Consider the following 22,349-nt stretch of genomic DNA (forward strand, 5'->3'; position numbering starts at 1 on the left):
AGAAATGACACCTCAATTAGTTTTACTTTTAACCCAAAACCAACCACCCCTGCTAGCAATGGGGACTTTTCATCCAATTACACAAAACCACTCAAACCCAGGGAGAAGAAGATGAAGAGGAAGGTGAAGAAGAAGGAGCAACCTCTGCCCTACAACCTCCACCTTGCTTTATACATATTACTGCATTCTAAACCCTTAAACTCTGAGTTTCCCCCCTGTGATATCACACACTTCTATCAAACTCCACACCCACAATCCCAGTTCCATCATTCCATTTTGGAATCCTTCTCCAGGGCCTCAGGTCAATGCAATGTTCTCTTGGGGATCACTGCCTGGCAGCACAGAAAGTCTGAAATTCCCAGTGACCAGGACTCCAACAGCTCAGAGTTCCCAGAGCAGCAGAACTGGGAGGGACATCCTGAGATCCTCATCCCTGCAGGGTCTGGGGTCCAGCAGGTCCTGGAGCAGGGATCAGCCCTGGGGCTGAGGACAGAGGGACAGCGGGGACCCCCTGAGCTGCTCTGGCACTCCAGGTCCCCTCCTGGCTCTGCTCTTTGCTGCTGGATTGATTTTCTGTTTGATTCTTTTATTGTCACAGAACCAGAGCTTGTTCTGGTTTTGTTTACTACTAAGAGCCCGAGTTTGTCTCTAGTGCAATTCCCATTCAGTTTTCTGGGAATAAGGACTAGGACTGCCACAAAGAAGGTTTTCTTTAGCTTTTGCAATTCCAAAAAATCTGCCTGGAACATTCCCTGCATGACCTAGTCCTTACTTTCCTCAGCTTCTGTCATAATTGCAATTTGTCAATCTCAGAAGTTCTTCTCACCACTAACAGGACCTCAGACATTGTGAATTATTGGACAAATTATTGTATTTGTTGGTGCTATTCCTCTGCCAGTAGTCCAGGAAGCCAGATTCTGGGGGTGTGGTTGCTTAATTAAGTACAGCACTTTTAATTTTCAATGGCTTGACGTGTGTTGCTGCAAATGCAGCATCAACAGTCTGCTATATTTGACACTAAGTTTATGCATTCTGTTCTAGCAGAGTCTGAAATGCTTTTTCAGGGTGGGATGGGATATAAGAAAGGAATTCCTGTCTGTGAGAGTGGGCAGCCCTGGCACAGCTGTGTTTGGATCCCTGGCAGTGCCCAAGGCCAGGCTGGACATGGGGCTGGAGCCCCTGGAACAGTGGAAGGTGATAAATGTTTTCCAACATGGATTCTAAAGCATTTTCCAAACCTGGAGGGTAACGTGTGAGATCAGTGCTCCACTCCAGATGAATTCTGAGAAATGCCTTCAGCTGCGGCCATCCCTGGAGCAGCTCTGAGGGCCTGGCTCACACTGAGCTCGCTGTGTTCCACTGGGCAGCCTCTCCATGCCACAGAAAACACGGATTTATCCGTGCAGCACGGCTCGAGGTGTGCCAGCAGCAAAGCACTCCCAGACGTGGCTCCTCCTGGGCTGTGCAGGGCCCCTGATCAGAGCCCTGAGTGTGCCCAGCCCGGGGAGCTCCTGAGCCCTCCTGGCTCCTGTGCCAGCCCCGAGCTGTGCCTGCTCCATGTGGTGCCCTCGGGGATCCCTTTGCTGCTTTAAGAGCTCAATTAACATTTTTGATCTGTGAGTTGTTCTGCTCTCCCCTCTCCTCTCTGTTCAGTGGCAGAAGGAAGGGCCACCTTGGCACAGGGGGCTCTCTGAGCCTTTCAGGGTGATGGAGCACAGGGATGAGATAAATCTCTCCTCTCCAATTAGGCTTTTCCCTCCTGAAATAAGTGGCTCCTTGCAGGTTATTTGAAGTGTGCTGGGGCGCAGAGTGGAGCAGGCAGGTTTCTGCACTGATATTTCAGTGGGATTTGCTCTCTTTCAGGCTGGAGTTGCCTCATGGCAGCCACCACCAGATTTTTCATGGGATGGGGAAGCTCCCAGGCTTTCTGTCAGCCTTGTCCCTGTGTGCTGTCCTGTCCTGCCCAGCACAGTGCCCAGGAGAGTGCCCATTCCTGCCCAGCTCAGTGCCCATTCCTGCCCAGCTCAGTGCCCATTCCTGCCCAGCTCAGTGCCCATTCCTGCCCAGCTCAGTGTCCATTCCTGCCCAGCTCAGTGTCCATTCCTGCCCAGCTCAGTGCCCATTCCTGCCCAGCTCAGTGCCCATTCCTGCCCATTCCTGTCCAGCTCAGTGCCCATTCCTGCCCATTCCTGCCCAGCTCAGTGCCCAGCCCAGTGCCCATTCCTGCCCAGCTCTGTGCCCATTCCTGCCCAGCTCAGTGCCCATTCCTGCCCATTCCTGTCCAGCTCAGTGCCCATTCCTGCCCAGTTCAGTGCCCAGCTCAGTGCCCATTCCTGCCCATTCCTGTCCAGCTCAGTGCCCATTCCTGCCCAGCTCAGTGCCCATTCCTGCCCATTCCTGTCCAGCTCAGTGCCCATTCCTGCCCAGCTCAGTGCCCAGCCCAGTGCCCATTCCTGCCCAGCTCTGTGCCCATTCCTGCCCAGGTCAGTGCCCTTGTCCCTCTGCAGGAGCCGTGGGAAGGATCCCCTGTGTCTCTCTGGATTTGGGGTTCTGGTGCTTCCTCCCCTCACGAGTTTGGTTCCTCTCCTCCCTGCAGGACCTGGAGAGCGTTCAGATGCACCTGGAGGAGGTGAGGTTCTTTGACTTGTTTGGCTACAGCGAGGAGGCAGGAGCCTGGCAGTGCTTCATGTGCAACAACCCCGAGAAGGCAACAGGTACACAGGGGTCCTGCCTGGGTGAAGCTCACTGCTCGTGCTGGGTGTGTGGCATGGTGGGGAAAGGGTAAACCAGACTTTCCAGTGGCTATTTTAGTTGGAATTCTCCATTAAAGTAATCTTAGGTGAGAGAGTCAAGCCCAAACCTGGTTTGGTGTGTGCTTAGAGGGACACGACCCCAAATCTGGGACACATTGGCACAGAAACAACACCTGGTTCCTGCTTTCTTCACTCTCAGAATTATTTGCTTTAATGTGATTTACTCCACAGTGCACATCTCCTTGGGGACATGTGATTAAGTCTTATAAAGGCATAACACTTCAGCTGTATTGGAGAAGAGGGTGAGTGGGAAATGGGGAAACCAGGCTTTTTCCCAGCTCTGAGCTCCTGGTGCCCTGCTTTTGAAGCTCTCTAGCAGGCAGCAGTGCAGAGGAATCTTGTTCTCAGATCCTTTCTGCCACTCTGTAAAAGTCTGACCAGTCCTGGCCAAGAATTTGGGCTATTTTGGCCAAGTGTTTGACTAACTGGCTGTTTCAGAGATTTATTCTAACAGTTAGTGTCTCTTCAGACTGCATCACCCCCGAATTTAGGAAGTCTTGCATGAATGGCCCACTGCTGCTGCAGGCTGGGCTGTCCCTGCTCACTCCATGGCTGTTTGAGCATCTTCTCCTTCCCCAGCTCCCCTGGGACTGCAGGACCAGGACAGAAACTCTGCTCTGAGTGAAAACTTCATCTCCACAGAGCCCTCGGTGTGGTTTCCATGCCCTGAGTTAAAACTTCATCTCCACAGAGCTCTTGGTGTGGTTTCCATGCTCTGAGTGAAAACTTCATCTCCACAGAGCCCTCAGTGTGATTTCCATGCTCTGAGTGAAAACTTCATCTCCACAGAGCCCTCAGTGTGATTTCCAGGCTCTGAGTGAAAACTTCATCTCCACAGAGCTCTCGGTGTGGTTTCCACCACGTCAGGGATGGTGAGCGATGAGGAAAACGAGACTCTTGCCTGAAATGTCAAAGCTGACTGAAGCAACTTTGGTCTGAATTTCCAAAGACATTTAAGCAGGCCAGCCTTGCCTCACTCCTGCTCTCCTGGCTGTAACTGTCCTTTTCATCAGCAGTTCCTCTCTTTGTCTCACTCTGAAAGAATTTCTGTAAGAAAGGCTCATTGTGAGTGTCATGACTTGCTTCTGAGCTCCAAAGGCCTTTGGAAAACCAAGAAAATAAATTCCCTGAATGGGTCATGTGAAAGCTGAGGAAGGCAAGGTGGAAGAGGGAGCTCAGTGGAATGAAAATCTGCAGGGAGTGACAACTCCACCTTTGTGTTGGTGCTGCAGAGCTGTGGCAGAGTGGGAGACCCTGCAGGGTCTCTCTGGGTTTGTAGGATCTGACACAAGCAAGGATTTGGAGCTCTCCTTGGATTGGTAAGGAATTTAAAGGCTGTGAAGCATCTTTTATTTTCATTCCAGAGTGGGAAAGACCCTTTGACATCTGAAATACTTTTGAGAGGCAAGAAAGCAACTTCTTCCTCTCAGCTATTCTGTTTAGCAACCGAATTCCTGTTGAAGAAGGAATTCAGAGGCAAATTTTTTTTTCTATTATTGTCTGCTGGGGTTTTGTTGCATTTTTTGGATGCCGTGGTGCAAGATGCCATTTATCCTGCAGACTTGGGCACACAACACAGCCTTAAAGCCTGGCCTTGCTTTGGGATGGGATTCCAGAGCAGCTGTGGCTGCCCCTGGATCCCTGGCAGTGCCCAGACCATGCTGGACACTGGGGTTGGAGCACCTGGGACAATGGGAGGTGTCCCTGCCATGGCAGGGCTGGGGTGAGATGATATTTAAGATCCTTTTCAGCCCAAACCATTCCATGCTTCTGTGGTTCCTGTTTGGCCATAGCTGGGAGGCATTTTGGGGCTGGAAGCTGATCCTGTGTGGAAAGAACCAGTTAAGCTGCAGCAAAGTGGTTGATGCACCCACAGTGACAACTGGAGAAAGTTTGACTCCTCCTCACGCATTCTTCTGGTGCCAAAGCATGTCTTGTACAACCACACTTCTGCAGAAGTGCTGTTCAATCACCCTGGATTGGCTTTTCCTGCTCTGAGGAGCAGCATTCCCACAAACCCTGCTGATGTGAAACCAATTGGACAGGAATTGTTCCCTGGGCTCAGGGCAGGAACAGCAGCTCACACCGTTCCAGCACAGCCACCAGGCACCTGGAGGGCTGCAAAGCACCAGGATCCCTCCTGTTGGGACAAGCTGCCTGCTGGGAGCCCCATTCCAGCACAGCCCCCTGCACTGGGGGCTTGGCTCCACCAGCTCTTGCACAAAACATTCCCCAAAACCGCTGGAGAGCGTCGAGGGAATTGAGGGAATTGAGGCAATTCCAGCTCCTTCCCCCTCTGGAAGCTCACAAAGCCAGGCAGGGATCCCTGGGGGCTGCAGAGGAGCCATGGGCAAGGATCTGGGATTGGGGGAAAACTGAGGGTGTTTGGGAATCCCCCTGGAAAACTGCAGTTCCCTGGGAAAGCCAACACCACCTCGGCTTGGGAATGCATTTGTGCCCTCCTGCAGTGCCAGCTACCCAGAGAAATGAAGGAGCCCAGCTCTGATCCTCACTGGGAAATCAGCAAAAGTGGCATCCAGCAATGTGTTCCTTCCAGGTTTTCAGCAAAACCCAACGTGGTGATTAATGGAAGAGACTGAATCCATATTCCCCGAGGTTAATTGCATTTATCTGCCACACATTCCATTCTTTCAACTTCATAGGGGTTTATTATCACTGAGATCATTCATGAATTCTTGTGGAGGATTTTATGTTTCGTCAAATTCAAGATTTAAAGCTTTGGGTTTTGTCCGTCTCAAGTTCATCTTGGAAGACTTTGGAGGGTTTTTAACTTTTTATTCAGTACCCAAACTGCTTAGAGCTGGATGTGTTGTAGTTCTGCAAAGAAAGCAAGATGGAAAGTAGAAAATTCCAACAGACACATCAATGGGGACTACTCAGGGTTAAACTGGAGTCAGTGTGTCTAAATTGAGATGAATTGAGATGATTTAAGAAAAAATAGGTGTTTCAAGACCTTTGGATATTTCATGACCTTTTCAAACCGAAAGGGGAGAGATTTAGAGGGGATGTGGGATAGGAGTTGTTCCCTGTGAGTGAAAGCTTTCCCACCATGAGGATACCAGGCCTGCCCAGAGATGTTGTGGAGATTTTTCCAGTCCCACGTGGATAAATCCAACCCAGTCTGACCCTGTGGGTGACCCTGCTTGGAGCTGGAGCAGAGACCCCTGGAGCTGCCTTCCAGCTGAGCTATTCTGGGATTCTGTGAAGCCAACCGCAAGGAAAATAAGCAGAAGGACTTAGAAAAACATTGGAAAGGAGCTTTATTCTTATCTTGCTTGAATCTCTCTCTCCTAATGAGCCCCTCAGACGCGCTGGCATCGGATTCATTAGGGCCACTTTGGAAGCTGCCTCCAGAGCTCCTCTGTGCACACACAGGAGAGTCCTCTGGTAGCACTGCCCAAAGCCACTGGCTCCTTACAGACATCAACATTTCTTAGCAAATCCTGGGTTTGAAAGATTTTGGCCATAAAAATTCACTTTAGGCCAACATTGCACATTCACTTCCCTTCTCATGTTGTGCTCCTGACCACAAACTATCTCAGTATCATCTGGTCCCTGAGCCTTTTGTGCTTTACCCCTCCTGGTTTGGTTGAAGCATGTTCCTACGGCTCTGGAATGGGATTGAAGATGTTCCTGTGGAGCCAGGAGCCAGGCAGGGAACAATATTTAACAAATTACAAAGTTTTTAGTACGGGGGACACTAAAGTGTGGTTCTGTCCCACTAAAGAGTGTGGGGGGAGAGGGTGCAGCCCCAAACCAGCCTCCTGGGGAATGAATCCCCTTTTGCAGTGACAATATCTATACAGGGAGAAAGCAACCCTCTGCTTTGGTGTGCCCCATGCCAGGCTGGGTGCTGTGATGGGGCTGGCACAGAAACACCCAAGTGGCTCTGCAGTCAGGGCAGAGCACGGCCTGCTCCTCCCGTGGCACCCTGGCACAGCTGCAGCTCCCCCGGCACTGAGGCTCTGCCAGCCCCTGCTCATTCATCCAGCTCCTTCCAGGCGCTCCCTGCCTGCAGAGACAGAAATATTTATGGTCTTTCCTGAGGAAATTGCACGAGTGCACACTGCACCCCCAGCCAGCCTCGCTGCCAAGGAAAACAGCGCTGGGGGAAGGACACATCTTTCACATCCTTTATCTGCAGCTATGCCTTGTCCTGGCCTTGGTGTGCCCCCTTCCAGACAGGGGCTGGGTGCCCAGGAGGCTTTGGCTTTGGCACTGCCTTGGGTGGCACTGGGGCACAGCTTTGGGCTCAGGAGCTGCCCATGGCAGTGAAGGCTTCCAAGGAAAAGCAGGGCTGGAGGGACAGGGGGCTGGGAGAGCAGCCAGCCAGGGATCACTGCCCCTCTGACAGATGCTGGGATGGGCTCCAAGGCAAACACCCCATCCAAAACATCCCTGCTCAGACTGCCTGTGCACTGCCCTCTGGTCTAGCTGATCCTCTGTGTCCTGGACATCAATGGAAAGACAGAAGAGAAAGGAAAAAGAGACCCCTAGGAGATTTCAGGGCTTTAAACTGCCAGAGAGCAGGGTGAGGTGGGATCCTGGGAAGCAATTCCTCCTGGGAGGGCGGGCAGGCCCTGGCACAGGGTGCCCAGAGCAGCTGTGGCTGCCCCTGGATCCCTGGCAGTGCCCAAGGCCAGAAATGGGCCCTGCAGTGCTGGGGAGGAGATTGGGATGGCTGAGGGAGCAGGAGAGGAGATGGAAGAGGGCTGTGAGCTGTCAGCTCCATCTGCTCAGCCTCCCCAGCAGGACACGGCTGAGGGCTGAGCTGTCAGAGTGAAGTGAGAGCTGAATGCTGGAGGCTGGGAGGATGAGGAGGCAGCACAACCTTCCTGAGGCACACAGAGCCTTTGGTGGGGAGCAGGGAGGGCAGCACTAACCCTGGCTGGGAGCAGGGAGAACAGCACTCACCCAGGCCGTGTGCTCCCCTCCCCAGGCATGAACCAGGACGGGCAGCCCCTGATGGAGGGCAGGCTGAAGGAGAAGCAGGTCCGCTGGAAGTTCATCAAGAGGTGGAAAACGCGCTACTTCACCCTGGCTGGCAACCAGCTGCTGTTCCGCAGGGGCAAATCCGTGAGTCACAGAGCCCCTGCTCCTGCTCCCAGCCCTGCTCCCTGTCCTGCTCCTGGGGCTGCAGCCCTCACATCTGCCCGTGGTGCTTTTGCCCCTCAACTTTGCCTGTTCTGGTTTTCCCAGGGGCTGTCACCCCTCAGTTTTGCCCATGGTGGTTATCCCACTCACAAAGTGCATGGCAGGGAACACCAAGGGCAGCCAGAGTGCTGCCCAGGAGCTGTCACTGCTGGGTCCCCAATTTTCAGGGGGCATAAAGACCATCTCATTCCATCCCCCTGCCATGGCAGGGACACCTCCCACTGTCCCAGCCCTGCTCCAAGCTGGCCTGGGGCACTGCCAAGAGCCGTGGGCAGTTTGTGAGGGCTGGTTCCTCCCCAGGTGACCCTGGGCAGTTTGTGAGGGCTGGTTCCTCTCTGGTGACCCTGGGCAGTTTGTGACGGCTGGTTCCTCTCTGGTGACCCTGGGCAGTTTGTGAGGGGTGGTTCCCCTCCAGTGACCCTGGGCAGTTTGTGAGGGGAGGTTTCTCCCCCTGGTGACCCTGGGCAGTTTGTGAGGGCTGGTTCCTGCCCGGTGACCCTGGGCAGTTTGCGAGGGCTGGTTCCTGCCCGGTGACCCTGCCCTGTCCCTGTGCTGCAGAAGGACGACCCTGACGAGTGTCCCATCGAGCTGAGCAAGGTGCAGAGTGTCAAGGTGCTGCCCAAGAAGCGGCGGGACCGGAGCGTGCCCCGCGCCTTCGAGATCTTCACGGACAGCAGGAGCTACGTGCTCAAGGCCAAGGACGAGAAGAACGCTGAGCAGTGGCTGCAGTGCCTCAACGTGGCCGTGGCCCAGGCCCGCCAGCGCCACAGCCGCGAGGCCACCACCTACCTGTGACCTGTGACACTGGGCCATCACCTACCTGTGACACTGGGCCACCACCTACCTGTGACCTGTGACACTGGGCCACCACCTACCTGTGACACTGGGCCACCACCTACCTGTGACCTGTGACACTGGGGCCACCACCTACCTGTGACCTGTGACACTGGGCCATCACCTACCTGTGACACTGGGCCACCACCTACCTGTGACACTGGGCCACCACCTACCTGTGACACTGGGGCCACCACCTACCTGTGACACTGGGCCACCACCTACCTGTGACACTGGGCCATCACCTACCTGTGACACTGGGCCACCACCTACCTGTGACCCTGCACCACCTACCTGTGACCTGTGACACTGGGCCACCACCTACCTGTGACACTGGGCCACCACCTACCTGTGACCCTGCACCACCTACCTGTGACCTGTGACCCTCGGCCACCACCAACCTGTGACCCTGGAGCCAATCCCTGCCTGTGACCCTGCACCACCTACCTGTGACCCTGGGGCCAATCCCTACCTGTGACCCTGCACCACCTACCTGTGACCCTGGGCCACCAAACCCTGCCCGAGTGGCACCACAGGGCAACCCTGAGGCCACCCCAGGGCCTGTGGGGCACAGGGAGCAGGGAGAGTGCCTGCAGGGCCACAGGGACAATGGCATCTCACCTGTCAGGATAACCAACAACAGAGCTCTGGCAGCCAGGGAGACACCAGGAACACTCTGGGACAATGTCCCACCCTGGGAGCCATGGGGACACTGCCCCAGGAGCGGCTGCCACCTTCCCTGGGGACATCCAGGGTTCTTCTGATGGCCTGCCAGCCAGGCAATGTGGTTGGAAACCCAGCCCTGAGGTGCACCAGGTCTCTGACACTGCCAAGAGCGTGCCAGCAGTGAGGACTTTCTGCTTTCCTCAATCAACTCGATGTAAAAAGTTAATTTTCCTTATTTAATCCCAGTGGACTTTATCCTTTTATTGTTTATGTGTGTCCATGCTGCTGCTGTCAGATTTAAATTGGGAAATTTGAAAGATTTTGTATGACTGGAAAATAATTTTAAATACTTAACTGGTTTGATTTTCCCCCTTTTTCCTGCTTTTGCTCTACTTTGTAACTGAATGTAATTTTTAAATTTTCCTTTTTTTTTTTTTTTAATTCTCTTCTCCATTCTGTAACTTTTCAAAATTTATGCAAATCTGGAAAACCCCCAGTTTGTTTGATTTTCTTTGTTACTTTCAAATGATTCCAAAGTGGAGGAAGTGCTGTAGAAGAGACTGAAAGGAAAAAAGGTGGGCAAAAAAAAGAATGAGAAGCCTGCAGGTGATGAAATGAGCTCAGAGATCATTCAAGGCTGAGTAGAAATAAAATTTGAAATTTTTGAATTTTTTGAATGTCATGGTGTCACCAGCACCGCTCTGTGTCACCTGCTGTCCCCAGGCCTGTCCCCAGGCACTCACAGCCTCCCCTTCATCCTGATGGGAGCAATGTGGGATACTCTGCTCTGGAGTCAGAGGCACCCCGGGTGCTGTGCCAGGAAATAATTCCCCAAAATAGGGAGCCCAGCCACACTTCTCCTGACTTCAATTAAAACTTGGAGGGGAATAAAACAGAAATTCAGCTGGCAGCTCCTTCCAGTCACCCTCCTAAAAGGAGAAACACAGAGATCATCAATGCAGTGGAGAATGAGAGCAGGGGACTTCTCGAGCAAATGTATAAATAGCTTTTGTTGGTTCTTTTTCAAAGAACAGTTTGGATTTAAGTATCCACAACATTTGGATTTAAATATCTGAACCACTTTGAATTTAAGCATCCAAACCATTTTGGATTTAAATTTCCACCAGGAACATGTTGGTAGCTCTGATTGTGCAGTATTTTCTCTGTTGCTTTGCTCATCCTCGCAGGAACCATCCTGGTCCTTGGCAGTTCACTGAGGGTCCTTGGGCACATCCTGGAAAAAGGGCTGGATGCAAACAACCTCCTCAGAGCCCACAGCTCCAGGACTCTGCCATGGAAGAGAGCTCCCAGTGCAAACCAGCACCCCCAGTCCCTTCCACATACTGGGGGCACAGACCCAGCTTTAGGGTTTAACCTAAACCAACCCAAAATCCAGCCCTGCTCATTCCTGAATGTGAACAATTTCCAAACCCTTCGGGTTTCACAGATCAGCTTTGCTTCTCTGGGAAGCAAATCCTGCCAAATATTGGCTCCCAATTCCATGAGTGGGTTTCTGCAATGACAACAATCCATGTTTTCCTGAAGAGCTGATGTCCCCCATAACTCCTGTGCCCCAACCCGTGCATCCTTCAGGGATCTGAGTCCGAGTGAGTGTGTGGCCTCAGGAACACCCCAAACCAACTGGGAATGATCCCAGGGCTCCGGCAGGGAAGGGCTGGCTGTCACCTCAGCCTTTGTCACCTTGCCTCCTGCAGGGGGACAGCACGGGAGCAGCTGTCCTCTGGCAGGAGGGAGCAGCACTGGCTTCCAGCTGCCTGCAATGCACACAGTGCCCAGGGATGCCCTGGCTGCAGCCCTGCTGCCAGTGGGACTCAGGCTGGATGGCATTCCCTGGGAATGGGAATAAAGGCTGAGCACTGCCTGCCCAGGGCTGGATGGGATTCCCTGGGAATGGGAATAAAGGCTGAGCACTGCCTGCCCAGGGCTGGATGGGATTCCCTGGAAATGGGAACACGGGCTGAGCACTGCCTGCCCAGGGCTGGATGGGATTCCCTGGGAATGGGAACATGGGCTGAGCACTGCCTGCCCAGGGCTGCTTTGGGACAGCTGAGCCCAGCTCCAGGAGGCTTCCCAAGGAAATGTTATCCCACAGTTCCCCTCCATCCCAAACACAGCGTTCCCCAGCGTGTCTGATGGGCTGGAGCAGAGCAGGGAGGAATGCTGAGGTGCTGCACCAGGCCCTGCACACAGTACAGGGATAAATGGAATAAGCTGCACATTATTTTTCCAGCCATTCCAGTTCCAAACTCAGCCACCCATGGGACCAACCTTGCCTGCTTCTTGTTGACAACTCCTCTAATTCATCCCGATGCTGCTGACTAATGTTCCTTGGGTAAAATCCCTGACCTTGCTGAGGTCAAAAGCAAAACTCCTGTTAACTCTAACAGGGCCAGGGTTTTCCTTGGATCCCTGTGTGTCCTGGTTTGCTGCTCCCTGCCCTGCCCAGGCTCGGCCAGCTGCAGGAACACAATCCCTCCCAAACTCTTAGCAGCACCAGGAGGCAGCTGTGCCTCCAGCAGCCTGCACTGAGCCCATCCCATGGGATCACAGCAAGGTCCCCTCTGCTGTTTGGGGGCAACGACAGAATTCCTGCAGCTTCTGTGCTCCAGAGGCAGGAGCAAACAAGAAATGGGGTTTGATTGGGGCTTTTATCCCACAGAAACAATAGAGACATGCCTGCAGCAGTTAGGAAGGGTTTATGTTGCACCTGTGAAGGAGCAGGACGTTGATTAATTAGATGTCAAATTACAGCTACATTGAGTTGGCTCAATTATTCCATAAATCTCCCCATTGTCTAATTAGGCGAAGAAAGAAGGAAAATCAGACTTGATTCATTTGACTGCTTCACTGAAATGACCTGGAGCTCTCAAAACAGTTTGTGCTGGGGTTGGGAGGATGTCCCTGGCCATGGATGTCCCTGGCTGGCCCCACCTGGGACCCCCACCAGGGACCCCAGTGCCCCAGCCCAGGGTCTCTGTCCCACCCCAGTGATCCCAGTCCCAGCCCCTCCAGGCAGCCCTGACAGCTCTCACACTGTCTCAGGACATCAAAAGATTTAGATTTATTTGCTTGTACAGATGTGGACACTGTAATTTAAATGCTGTGTCCATCTCCTCTGGCTATCCACTCCCCAGCCCTGGAAGTGTTCAGTGGGGCTTGCACAAACCTGGCACAGAGAAAGATGGCCCTGCCTGTGGAACAAGATGGTCTTTGGGTCCCTTCCAACACAAACCCTTTTATGATTCCACAAAAATCCTGGCATTTAACTAACTGCAACTTTTAGGACACACCGAAATCGCTTGGTTTTTTGTAGGACAGACGTAAAAATACATTTACACAATAGCTATTGTTTGAGAGCCAAGATTTGCCTCCCGATCTCTGCCCCTGCCCTTCCCTTCCGGCTCCTCCTGAGCAGGAAAATCAGCGTGGACCTTGGTGGCTGTGTGTGCTGATGGGGATGGATGGGGACACTGGGGCTGAGGGGACACTGGGTCCTGGAGGGGATGGATGGGGACACTGGCTCTCAGGGCTGTGTGTCCTAGAAGGGACACTGTTTCCCAAGCAGGCCATGCCGAGGCTGGCAGTGCCACAGCAGGTGCTCCTTGGGCTCAGGGGCACCACGGCCACCCCGGGCACTGCTCAGCCACTGCCTTGGGTGTGGCTGCACCAGCCAGGGCGTGGGTAAAGGTCGCTGAAAATCCAGGATGACAGAAGCCACGCCGATGCCTCCGGGTGAGGAGCACAAACCCCAGGTTTTCACTGGCAGCGCTTTGTGGAAAAGATGTGTGAGAGAGGGTTTTGTTTGTGGGGAGTCTGTAAAGGATAACTCTGCATCAGCACCCAGCAGAGGCTGCAGGGCTGCCTGGGGTGGGAGCAGGCTCTCCTTGGGGTGAACAGCAGCAGGAGCCCACTGTCCCGGGCAGAGCCAGCCCAGCCTGGCTGAGTGCCTCCAGCCCAGGGAGAACATTCGTGACCAGGGTGTTGTTTGTGCTTGGAAGGACACGGGTGTGAGGATCCTTTGCTCCGGTGCAGGTGGTGTTTAGGCAAGAGCAGAGTCTGTTTTTCCAGCTGTGACTGTGCCTCAGCTCAGACAGTCACAGAATCCCAGAATGGTTCTGGTCAAAGACCACCTTGTCCCGTCCCACACCTTGCACTGTCCCAGGGTGTCCCAAGCCCTGTCCAGCCCAGCCTCAGACACTTGCAGGGACAGCTGCTGGTTCCATAAAGTCCCTCTGTGTCCCCCTGCCCAGCCAGCAGGGAGCAGGACGATGCCAGTGCCAGGGAAACCATGGAAGCACAGTGTCCACTAACACCTTTGGGCTGCTGGGATGTTTTACAGCCACAGTTCCCACCAGGCCTGGTCACTGCAGAAGTCCAGAGAGGTGCATCTTGTTTTGATCATTACATTTTGGGTTAGGGAACTCAGCTTGACACGAAATCCAAAAATGCCAGAAATGCCTTTTGTCCACCAGTGGTTTTCAGCAGCTTGTTAAACACTCACAGATTGTTTGGGCAGCTAAACCCTGACAGGCCTGTGATGGAGACATCTTTCCTTTATTTGGGCTGAAGTGTGAGGTTACACAGCTCTCACTGCCTCAGCCATTGCTGCATCCCAAAATGTGGCTTGGGAGAAGCAGCCCTGCAGAGTGCTCAGCTGGACTGTGCCAGAGCTGTCTGGAACATCCCCATTAATCACTGAGCACACACACGAGGTTTTCTGAGCTCCTGAGGTGGGCACAGAGAGGAGAGTGCCTGATCCCCGTGCTGACAGAGGTCCAGCTGCAGGTGTTTGGGCAGTAATGTGCAGGTGGCAGAGGGATAAATAACGTGGGCACAGAGAGGGTGGGCAGGATCTGCTGATGGAAGGAGGGGATTGGGGCTCAGGACTGCTGGCTGGGGGCGATGATTGGCTCACAGGCCAAAAATGTGGAGTGGGAAAAGCCCACCTAAAAGAACAACATGCTTGGCTCTGACCCACGAAGTTCCTGGATGTGCTGGGAGCTGACCAGGAGAAAGCCATGGAGTGCTCTTGGACTCCTTGAGGAGAGTCCCAGGAGTAGGATGCCTGCTCATACCCCCATGGTTTGGGGCTCAGGAGGTCCCAGCTGGTCCCCCCTCCCTGCGGGTGCTGCTGTGCCAAGGGAAGCAGGTGAGTGTCCAGCACCTGGGCTCTGGCGTCACCCAAAGGAGCCAAGGGCTGTAGGGACAGCCTTGCTCTGCTCCAGACGAGAGGAGAGGGGCAATCAATAATCTGGGGGAGCCCAGCCTGGGAGATCCACCCATCTGAAATCCTAAACTGGTTATTTTGGAGTGGTGTGGGCACGGGAGAGCCAGGACTGCTCCGTGCATGGCTGAGGTTCTGCTGCTTGCAGCTGGCTGAGCCATCCAGCTTTTCTATTCAGCTCCAGTGCAGCAAAAATGGTAATTGTGGTAAATTGTGACTTTTCTCTTGCTAAAGATGTATGCAAACGGGCTTTAAGGGAGCATTGAATTTTGCTGATCCCTCCGTGGCCCCAGAGCAGACTTCTGGTGTGGTTTGAGGGTGGAATCACCACAAGCCTTGTTCTGCTGCACAACAGGGTCAGAAATCTTTCTTCCAGCCCTCCTGGCAATACCTGCAGGCACAAAAGGGCCGCAAAATCAGGATTAACACATTTTGAACCTGACATCACCCAGTATTAGCACAGTCCTATTTGCACCTAGTGCAGGAGGAATGTGGAATTTCCCTTCTAAAGGAGCCCTGCGCTTCCCCCTGGAGGGGCTGAGCCCCCCGGGCTCCCTTCCCTACCTGGGGAGGATCAGAAATCAGGAGCCACTCCTGACTCTGGCACAGCTGCTGCACACAGGCACCAGACCGAGGGTGTTATTTTGACTTTTTCCAGTTTCATTCGCCTCAGAATTGAGTTTTACCTGAGGTCACACACAGAAGTGATGAAGTTTTGGGTTGTTTTGCAGTAAAGTGCTGCCTCCTGCCGGGTGCAGGGCCCTGTAAAAGAGACTGCTCAGTAATTTGTTATAAGGGATTTCTCTCACCTGAACTTTGGAAAAGGCTTTGCAGAGATTGCTGATTGATTCCTCTTACATACACTTGCCAAACCTCAGGTTTTTAATAATTTAGGAAAATACTAGAAAATAATATTGTGAGTCTTTTCAGAAACTAGAGAAGGGCTAAAGCATCTTTAAGAACTCCCTAGTTCAGGATCTGATCTGTTCCAAAAACGAGTGACAGAATTATTCAATAATGTTGACTAAAAGGAGATTTATATTAAAAACAAGCCTTACTCTAATGTATGATACTGTACACTGTGGGGCAACTTTGCTTATAAAGAAGGCAGAAATCCCTATTTCTGTCAATCCTTGAACAAAATGGCTTCCCACATCCTCATAAATTATTTATTAACATGACTTTTTAAAATGAATTTTATTTCTTTGTGCAATTCCCTTAACTAACAGGAACTAAAAATATTTTGGGGTATGGATACCCCAGACTAAATTTATATATGAGTACACTCTGGCAGTGCACACCTTTTATATGCTGAAATGCCAATTTTCTCTTGGTGCTCTGGGGATGGAGGGCTTATTGATGACACCAATAACACTAATTATTTCAAATAACCAATTTATTCTATTTACAAATGGCTCGTGGGCCGTCAGTGGCAATATCCGGGTGTGTTCAATATTGCTGTTGTTGCATCAGTAAGGAGAATCTTGCCCTTTGATTTCCCCTCCCTTTCCTGAAGAGGCTCTTGCTGTTCGTGTCCCTTTTGCCCGTCCCGTGATGGAGGGGGTGACACAAAAAAAAAAAAAAAAAAAAAAACAACAAACCCCTGAGGCTTTTCTGCAAAATGCCAACAACCCACTAGAGGGCAAACAACCCCTTGAAAAAGCTCACAAATACTGACGGCCGTCTGATTCCGTTAATGGAATTATATTTTGGCTTTTAGTTAACCCCACATTGTAGTGATGTCTGTCAAGAAAAACAGTAGTAAGATATAAAATTAAAAGCTGTTTCACACTCTCGGATGTTGAGGTCCAACATGAGCTTTTCCATGGAATGGTTTGGGTTGGAAGGGACCTTTCAAGGGACACCTGCACTGTCCCAAGGCACAGCTGCTCTGGGCACCCTGTGCCAGGGAGGAATTCCTTGCCCACGTCCTCCTGAGCTCACCTCTCACTTGTGCCAGTGTAACACACACCTCAGCGAGCTTGTGCTGCTTTTCTGCCCTGCCCCGGTCCCCCCACAAGGGCAGAATTTCATCTTTTATTGCAGCCAGTGGGGAATTTGTCACTGACTCAGAGGTCACTCAGATACTGCAGGAGAAGGGAAGTCAGACAGAGCAGTAGATGAAGAGGCAAGGACCTGATGGCCCTGATCTTTCTGCTGTGAATCATTATCTGAGGAGGAAAAAATAGCATAAAAGACCTCTTGAGGTTAAGGAGACACTTGAAAATGCTTTAAAAGCAGAGCAAACTTGCAAAGCCATGAAGAAATGCTTGAAGGGCTCACAGACCATGACAGGAATTCCTTCCTGCAGGGAGAGAAGGGGCCAGCTGGCATCACCCCCAGCTCTATCCCTGCTCTGCTCCGTGCCCTCCTTGCTCTGCCAGCTGGTATTGTAACACTTGGATGACAGAAGTAACAGCTTGTTTAACATTAAAGCAGCTTTTTTTTCATTTATACACCAAAAGAGCTCTTCCTCATGAGCAGAGCAGTGAGTCGTGGCCACAAAACCCCAGCAGCAGAGAGGAGAGGGTGTCAGCGCCCTTGCAGAGCAGATCTGAGCACCCAGGAGCCTTCCTGGCCCCTGTGGCCGTGCACACAGACAGTGAGTGCTGCCCTCCTGACCTCGCCTCACCTCACCCTGCCTGATCACAGCTCGGGAAATGCAAATGTGCAAATGCTGAAGCAGTGACAGATGCGCTCGCTGTTTCCACGAGGTGAGGCAGCTCCGTGGGCCGTGTCTGTGCAGGGGAAGCACCTGCAGCACCCTGGGCTGCTGCAGCTCGATGCTTCCTCCCCGTGATCTGATAACAGGGCTCTGGTGACAGCCCTGTCCCCGGCAGCAGGATGTGGCCTGGCTGTGCTCACACGGGGCCTCTCAGGGCTCACAGCCACGCTGTGTCCTCAGAGCCTGCCTGGGACAGGCACTGTGCTCCTGCTGCCCAGCAAGGGGGGACTGGACGGGGGTGCCCCTCTGGGACTGGGGTGCCCCTCTGGGACTGGGGTGCCCCTTTGGGACTAGACTGTCCCTCTGGGCCATGCCAGGGTTGCTAACACAGTCTGGGTGTGCAGGAAACACCCCAAGGCTCCCAATGCCCTGAGCCTGAGCAGCGAGGCAATTCCTGGGGAAAGCTGTTCCATCTTAAACAGATTTAATTCGGGAATGCTCACCTGGGCTCAGCCTGCTGGCCCTGGTGAGCACGGGTGATGCTGGGCTGTGCAGGCTGAGTGCCACAGTTATGATAGAACCAGACATTACACTTGGTGGCTCCATGTCCAGTGTTCCCCAGCTCCTGGAGGTGGTTTTGTCCATGTACACATGTTCCTCAGCTCCTGGAGGTGCCGTGTCCATATCCAGTGTTCCTCAGCTCCTGGAGGTGCCGTGTCCATGTCCACGTGTTCCTCAGCTCCTGGAGGTGCCGTGTCCATATCCAGTGTTCCTCAGCTCCTGGAGGTGCCGTGTCCATGTCCACGTGTTCCTCAGCTCCTGGAGGTGCCCTGTCCCTGCTAGCACACACTCCTCAGCTCCTGCCCCACCAGAGCTGGGTAAGCCTGGCCATCCAAGCCAGCCTCATCTTTCTTTTTTTGTCCTTCAAAGCTGCAGACTCATGAGGAAAGCTCTAAAAATAGTTTAGGGGTCTCGTCACAGTGACAAATGCGCTCCTGCCAGAGCTGGAGCTATATCTGTCCCTGACGTGAGCCGTGCAGGATACAGCCTGTTCTCCTCTGTCCCCTGTGTGCCAGGGGCTCTGCTGTGACCTGCTCCAGCTGAACAGCCTGGCCTGCCCTTCCCTGCTCCCTCCTGCTGTGCCACCGCTCAGTGGGGACAGCTGGGGACAGCCACACCTGCACACAAGGACACCAGAGGGGATGGACCCCAAGGACACGTTCCCTGCTCAGGCCTTTCCCCATCAGGAGGATGCAGTGCAAGAGCCCCTTGCTGGAGCAGAGTGGGTTTGGGAACCTGGGCCACGCTCAACATCATCTCTCCCAGGTGCTGTTTCTCAGTTCTCTTACCCCAGCAGACCCACAGCATTCCACAGGGCCGGATGGGATTTCGAGTGACGCGCTGGTGGGGATGTCACCCAGGCTGGCTGTGCGTTTCTCCCCGTTCCCAAAGTGGCCAGCAGGGTTTGTCACAGCCCAGGACGGTTCCCAAAGGTGGCCAGCAGGGTTTGTCACAGCCCAGGACGGTTCCCAAAGGTGGCCAGCAGGGTTTGTCACAGCCCAGGACCGTTCCCAAGGTGGCCAGCAGGGTTTGTCACAGCCCAGGACGGTTCCCAAAGTGGCCAGCAGGGTTTGTCACAGCCCAGGACGGTTCCCAAAGGTGGCCAGCAGGGTTTGTCACAGCCCAGGACGGTTCCCAAAGGTGGCCAGCAGGGTTTGTCACAGCCCAGGACGGTTCCCAAGGTGGCCAGCAGGGTTTGTCACAGCCCAGGAGCGGCCGTGCCAGTGGGACATGAGGCAGCCTGTTTGTTCCTGTCACACCTTCACGGTTTCGGGTGTCACGGGCAGCGCTGAGTCAAACCCGGGCACAGCAGAACCCGCCTGCCCTGGGAGGCACAGGGAGGCAGCAGAGATGTCACCCTGTTGCTGTCATGCTGTGGGGCAATCACCCGCTGCAGTGCAGAGCTCGCCTTCCAGCCCAGCGCTGCCCACACACAATTCCAGCCGCTCGTGGCCAGGCCATGCACGGACACACCCCGTGGAAGGGCTCAGGCTGCCCACACCCAACCTCTGCACGGAGAGGAGCACAAGGATCCAGCCTTAAAGTCCTTATTGCTGCTGATCCACGCCCCAGCGGAACATGATAAGATCCAATAAATCAAATTCCACGTGTGGAAAAGCACTGGGATACCAGTGTCTGAGTGTGCTGGAAAATAGGTTTGAACTTCAGTGACTTCAAGGCTGATGTTCAATTTGTAAATGCACCAAACTGCTATATTTGTATATTTGTTTCTATTAATGCTGCTGTTGCAGATAGGTGAGCTGGTGAACATCAGTCTGTAGGAAAAAGTAATTTTAATACATGGTGAGTATTCTTTACTTCCTTGTTTTCCCAATACCTTTGGTGTTAGTTCAAGCAATCTGTGTGTGTTGTGATGGGAAACCTGAGTCCATAAACTCATGAACTGAAAGAAATGGGCTTCATTTAGGCACTAAATCTTCTGGAGAATCTGTATAACACTCACAAAAATGCAGAGTTACTGAGAAATCAAAAGGTAACAAATGTCATGCCTTCAGTGTGAGGTTTAAGAGCAGAAATTTTCCAGTTCTACAGTGAATTTTACGTTCTAGATGACAGAATAATTGAAACAAACCTGCTTTCACACGTGAGCAATGTTTAAATCGTTTCTTGATACTCTAGGCCAGTCGGCAGCTGTGCCCCCATTGCAGTAAATGAGAAATGAGCGAGAGGAATTCCGCTGAAAGCAGGGCAGGCAGGGACTGGGGGATGGAAGGTGAAGGCTCAGTTAAGCTGGAACAGAGAAACATTTGGAGCCAAGCGTATCCCGAGTGCCCCGGTTTCACAGCCGGTTATTCACCGTGCAAGCTGCAGGGTGGGACTCCACCGCTCAGTTCCTCTTTTCTCTTTCAAAACCGGTGAGTAAGAGCTTAGAGAGCTCACCCTCTGGGAACGATTTCAAATCATCCTCCTTGTTCCTCTGAGCTGTTCATTCAGAGCCCCAAACTCCAGTCTCTATAAATCTTTCATAAGGGTATCTAACGAATTTCTCTTCAAGTTATAATCTGGCAGAGCAAAACACTGTTTATCCAGCTGGAATAAATCCCATTGCTAAGTTTTTTTGGCACCAAACTTTTCTATCAATGCAAACCCAGTACTTGACGCATGCGGGGGCTGTACTTGCCATCAGAAGTCCTGTTCCAGCTGATAATGCAGATTTTTATGATTGAGATGGAAAGGAATTCCAGATTCTCAGTTAATTTATCATATTCAGCATGAAGAATTAAAGTCCATCTCCTACATTACTTGATGGAAAAGAAAGAAACTAACACCTTTCAACTCTTGTTTTACTTCAGAGAATTTAGAATTTAATGAATAACTTGATCAATAAGTTGATCTAAGCATATTCTGCATTGCCTTAGTCTTGTCTATTTGATATGACAGCAGAAACTTTTAGATATCAGCTCATGTCAAAATATTTTGCTGCCTAAATTCCTGTCACGTTGTTTTCTTACAGCCATCATTCTTCAAGGAAATCAGATTTTCTATCATCACAAATTCTATTTTCCCAAAATAATCCTTTCTTTTCTGTTAAGGTAATTGCACACTGTAATTTGTGTGTAATTTTCTCAGTAATTTTCTAAGAAACGTTTTGTATTTTGTTCTGGGAAACATTAGCTGCCAAGTGTGTAAATCCTGAGGGGATTTAGGCACTGCCCACCAGAAGAGAGAGTTTGAGATATCCAAAACTCGCTTTCCATGAGGTGTTTCCTTTTGTCCCTTTTTCTGTCGCTCAGCTTTGGTGTGTCTCACTGCAACCAGACACCTGGAAGAGCAAAATCAGTTTACATCTGTGTACAACTTGTGATTTGAAGAGGCCTGCAGAGCTCCAGGCCAAAGGGCTCCAGGAGAAGCAGGCTCGTTAATGCCTCATCATGACTCAAGCAGTAATTATTGATTGATGCTATTTTCCAGCAGTGTCCTGGCAACCAAGCACTGCTGCTGCTGCCGAGGGGACAAGGCGCTGCTCGTCCTTATCGAGTTCAAAAATACATAAAAACACCAAGGGTTGGTAGGAACGGTCAGGCGGGTTGAGCTGCGTAAGGAGAGCAAGTACAAATCTCTCCAGCTTTTTGAAATATCAAAGGGTAACCTGGAAAACTGGAGTGCGTTAAAAGCAATAAATGATGGGCGTGTGCATGGAAAAAAAAAAAAAAAAAAAAAGGGCAAATTCCACTGTGCTGACACCTGCTGCTTCCATGACTCGTTTTTGCTCCTTTCCAGCCCCTCTGGCACCTGGCAGGGAATGGAAAGTGCAGTTTGCCTTCTGCAAATACCACCTAAGCTGGGATTTCACTCCAGGGCAACTCAAGGGTCACACTCACTGTTCCCAGCTCTCCTTTTATTACTGTTTCTTTAACCTCCAGTGCATTCTGTGGGCTGAAAATTGCTTTTGCCATTGCAGACGTGTTTAGCACCAGCATTTGGGTTCATAGGACTTTTTTTGGCTCTGTTATCACAGCTCCAAAGTCTGTTCCAGGTGGGTGGTGAGATTTTTTTTATTCCGTGTAAAATTGTTTTTAAAATCGCAGGGATTTTACAGCACATGGCTATAAGAGGGGAGGTTGTCAAAGGGCCAGGAAAATAGGGCGAACTATTGCAAATAAGTGAATAATAAATACTGTCTTTTCCAAATAGCCAGGAGCCCTGCTGAGCCATGAACCTGCACATAAAACAGCTCCCAATTAAATGCTTTATTTCCATTAAAAACCAACTATTTTGGTGATAGTTACAGACTCTGAAGCCTCAAAATATAGCAACAGGAAAAGAAGGGTGAAAACCAAACATACTGTGGAGACCTTTCTAAAAGACATGTTTGTAAAACAGGGGAGGTTCATTAACGACTATAACCATGACGCAAAACAAGGCGCTG

The 22,349-nt window shown here is 51.9% G+C and overlaps 1 protein-coding gene across 13 annotated transcripts in view; it reads left to right on the forward strand.

Annotated features, from left to right (window-relative positions):
* VEPH1 (ventricular zone expressed PH domain containing 1) overlaps window positions 1-9,274 on the forward strand; it is a 60,336-nt gene extending 51,062 nt beyond the window's left edge. For 7 of the 13 annotated variants that reach the window (XM_063167430.1, XM_063167427.1, XM_063167429.1 and 4 more), the window contains 3 exons: window positions 2,597-2,714; window positions 7,774-7,910; window positions 8,547-8,887. In XM_063167430.1, the coding sequence (XP_063023500.1) occupies window positions 2,597-2,714; window positions 7,774-7,910; window positions 8,547-8,783 (492 nt within the window). In that variant the 3' untranslated portion in view covers window positions 8,784-8,887. Of the gene's footprint in view, window positions 1-2,596; window positions 2,715-2,984; window positions 3,056-7,773; window positions 7,911-8,546; window positions 8,956-8,996; window positions 9,026-9,067 lie in introns of those variants that run through there. The other 6 variants (XR_010029229.1, XR_010029227.1, XR_010029228.1 and 3 more) reach the window with 6 other exon arrangements.
* Window positions 9,275-22,349: the final 13,075 nt, after the last annotated feature.

The sequence above is a fragment of the Melospiza melodia genome, chromosome 12 (genome assembly GCF_035770615.1).
Source record: "Melospiza melodia melodia isolate bMelMel2 chromosome 12, bMelMel2.pri, whole genome shotgun sequence".
Lineage (NCBI taxonomy): Eukaryota > Metazoa > Chordata > Aves > Passeriformes > Passerellidae > Melospiza > Melospiza melodia.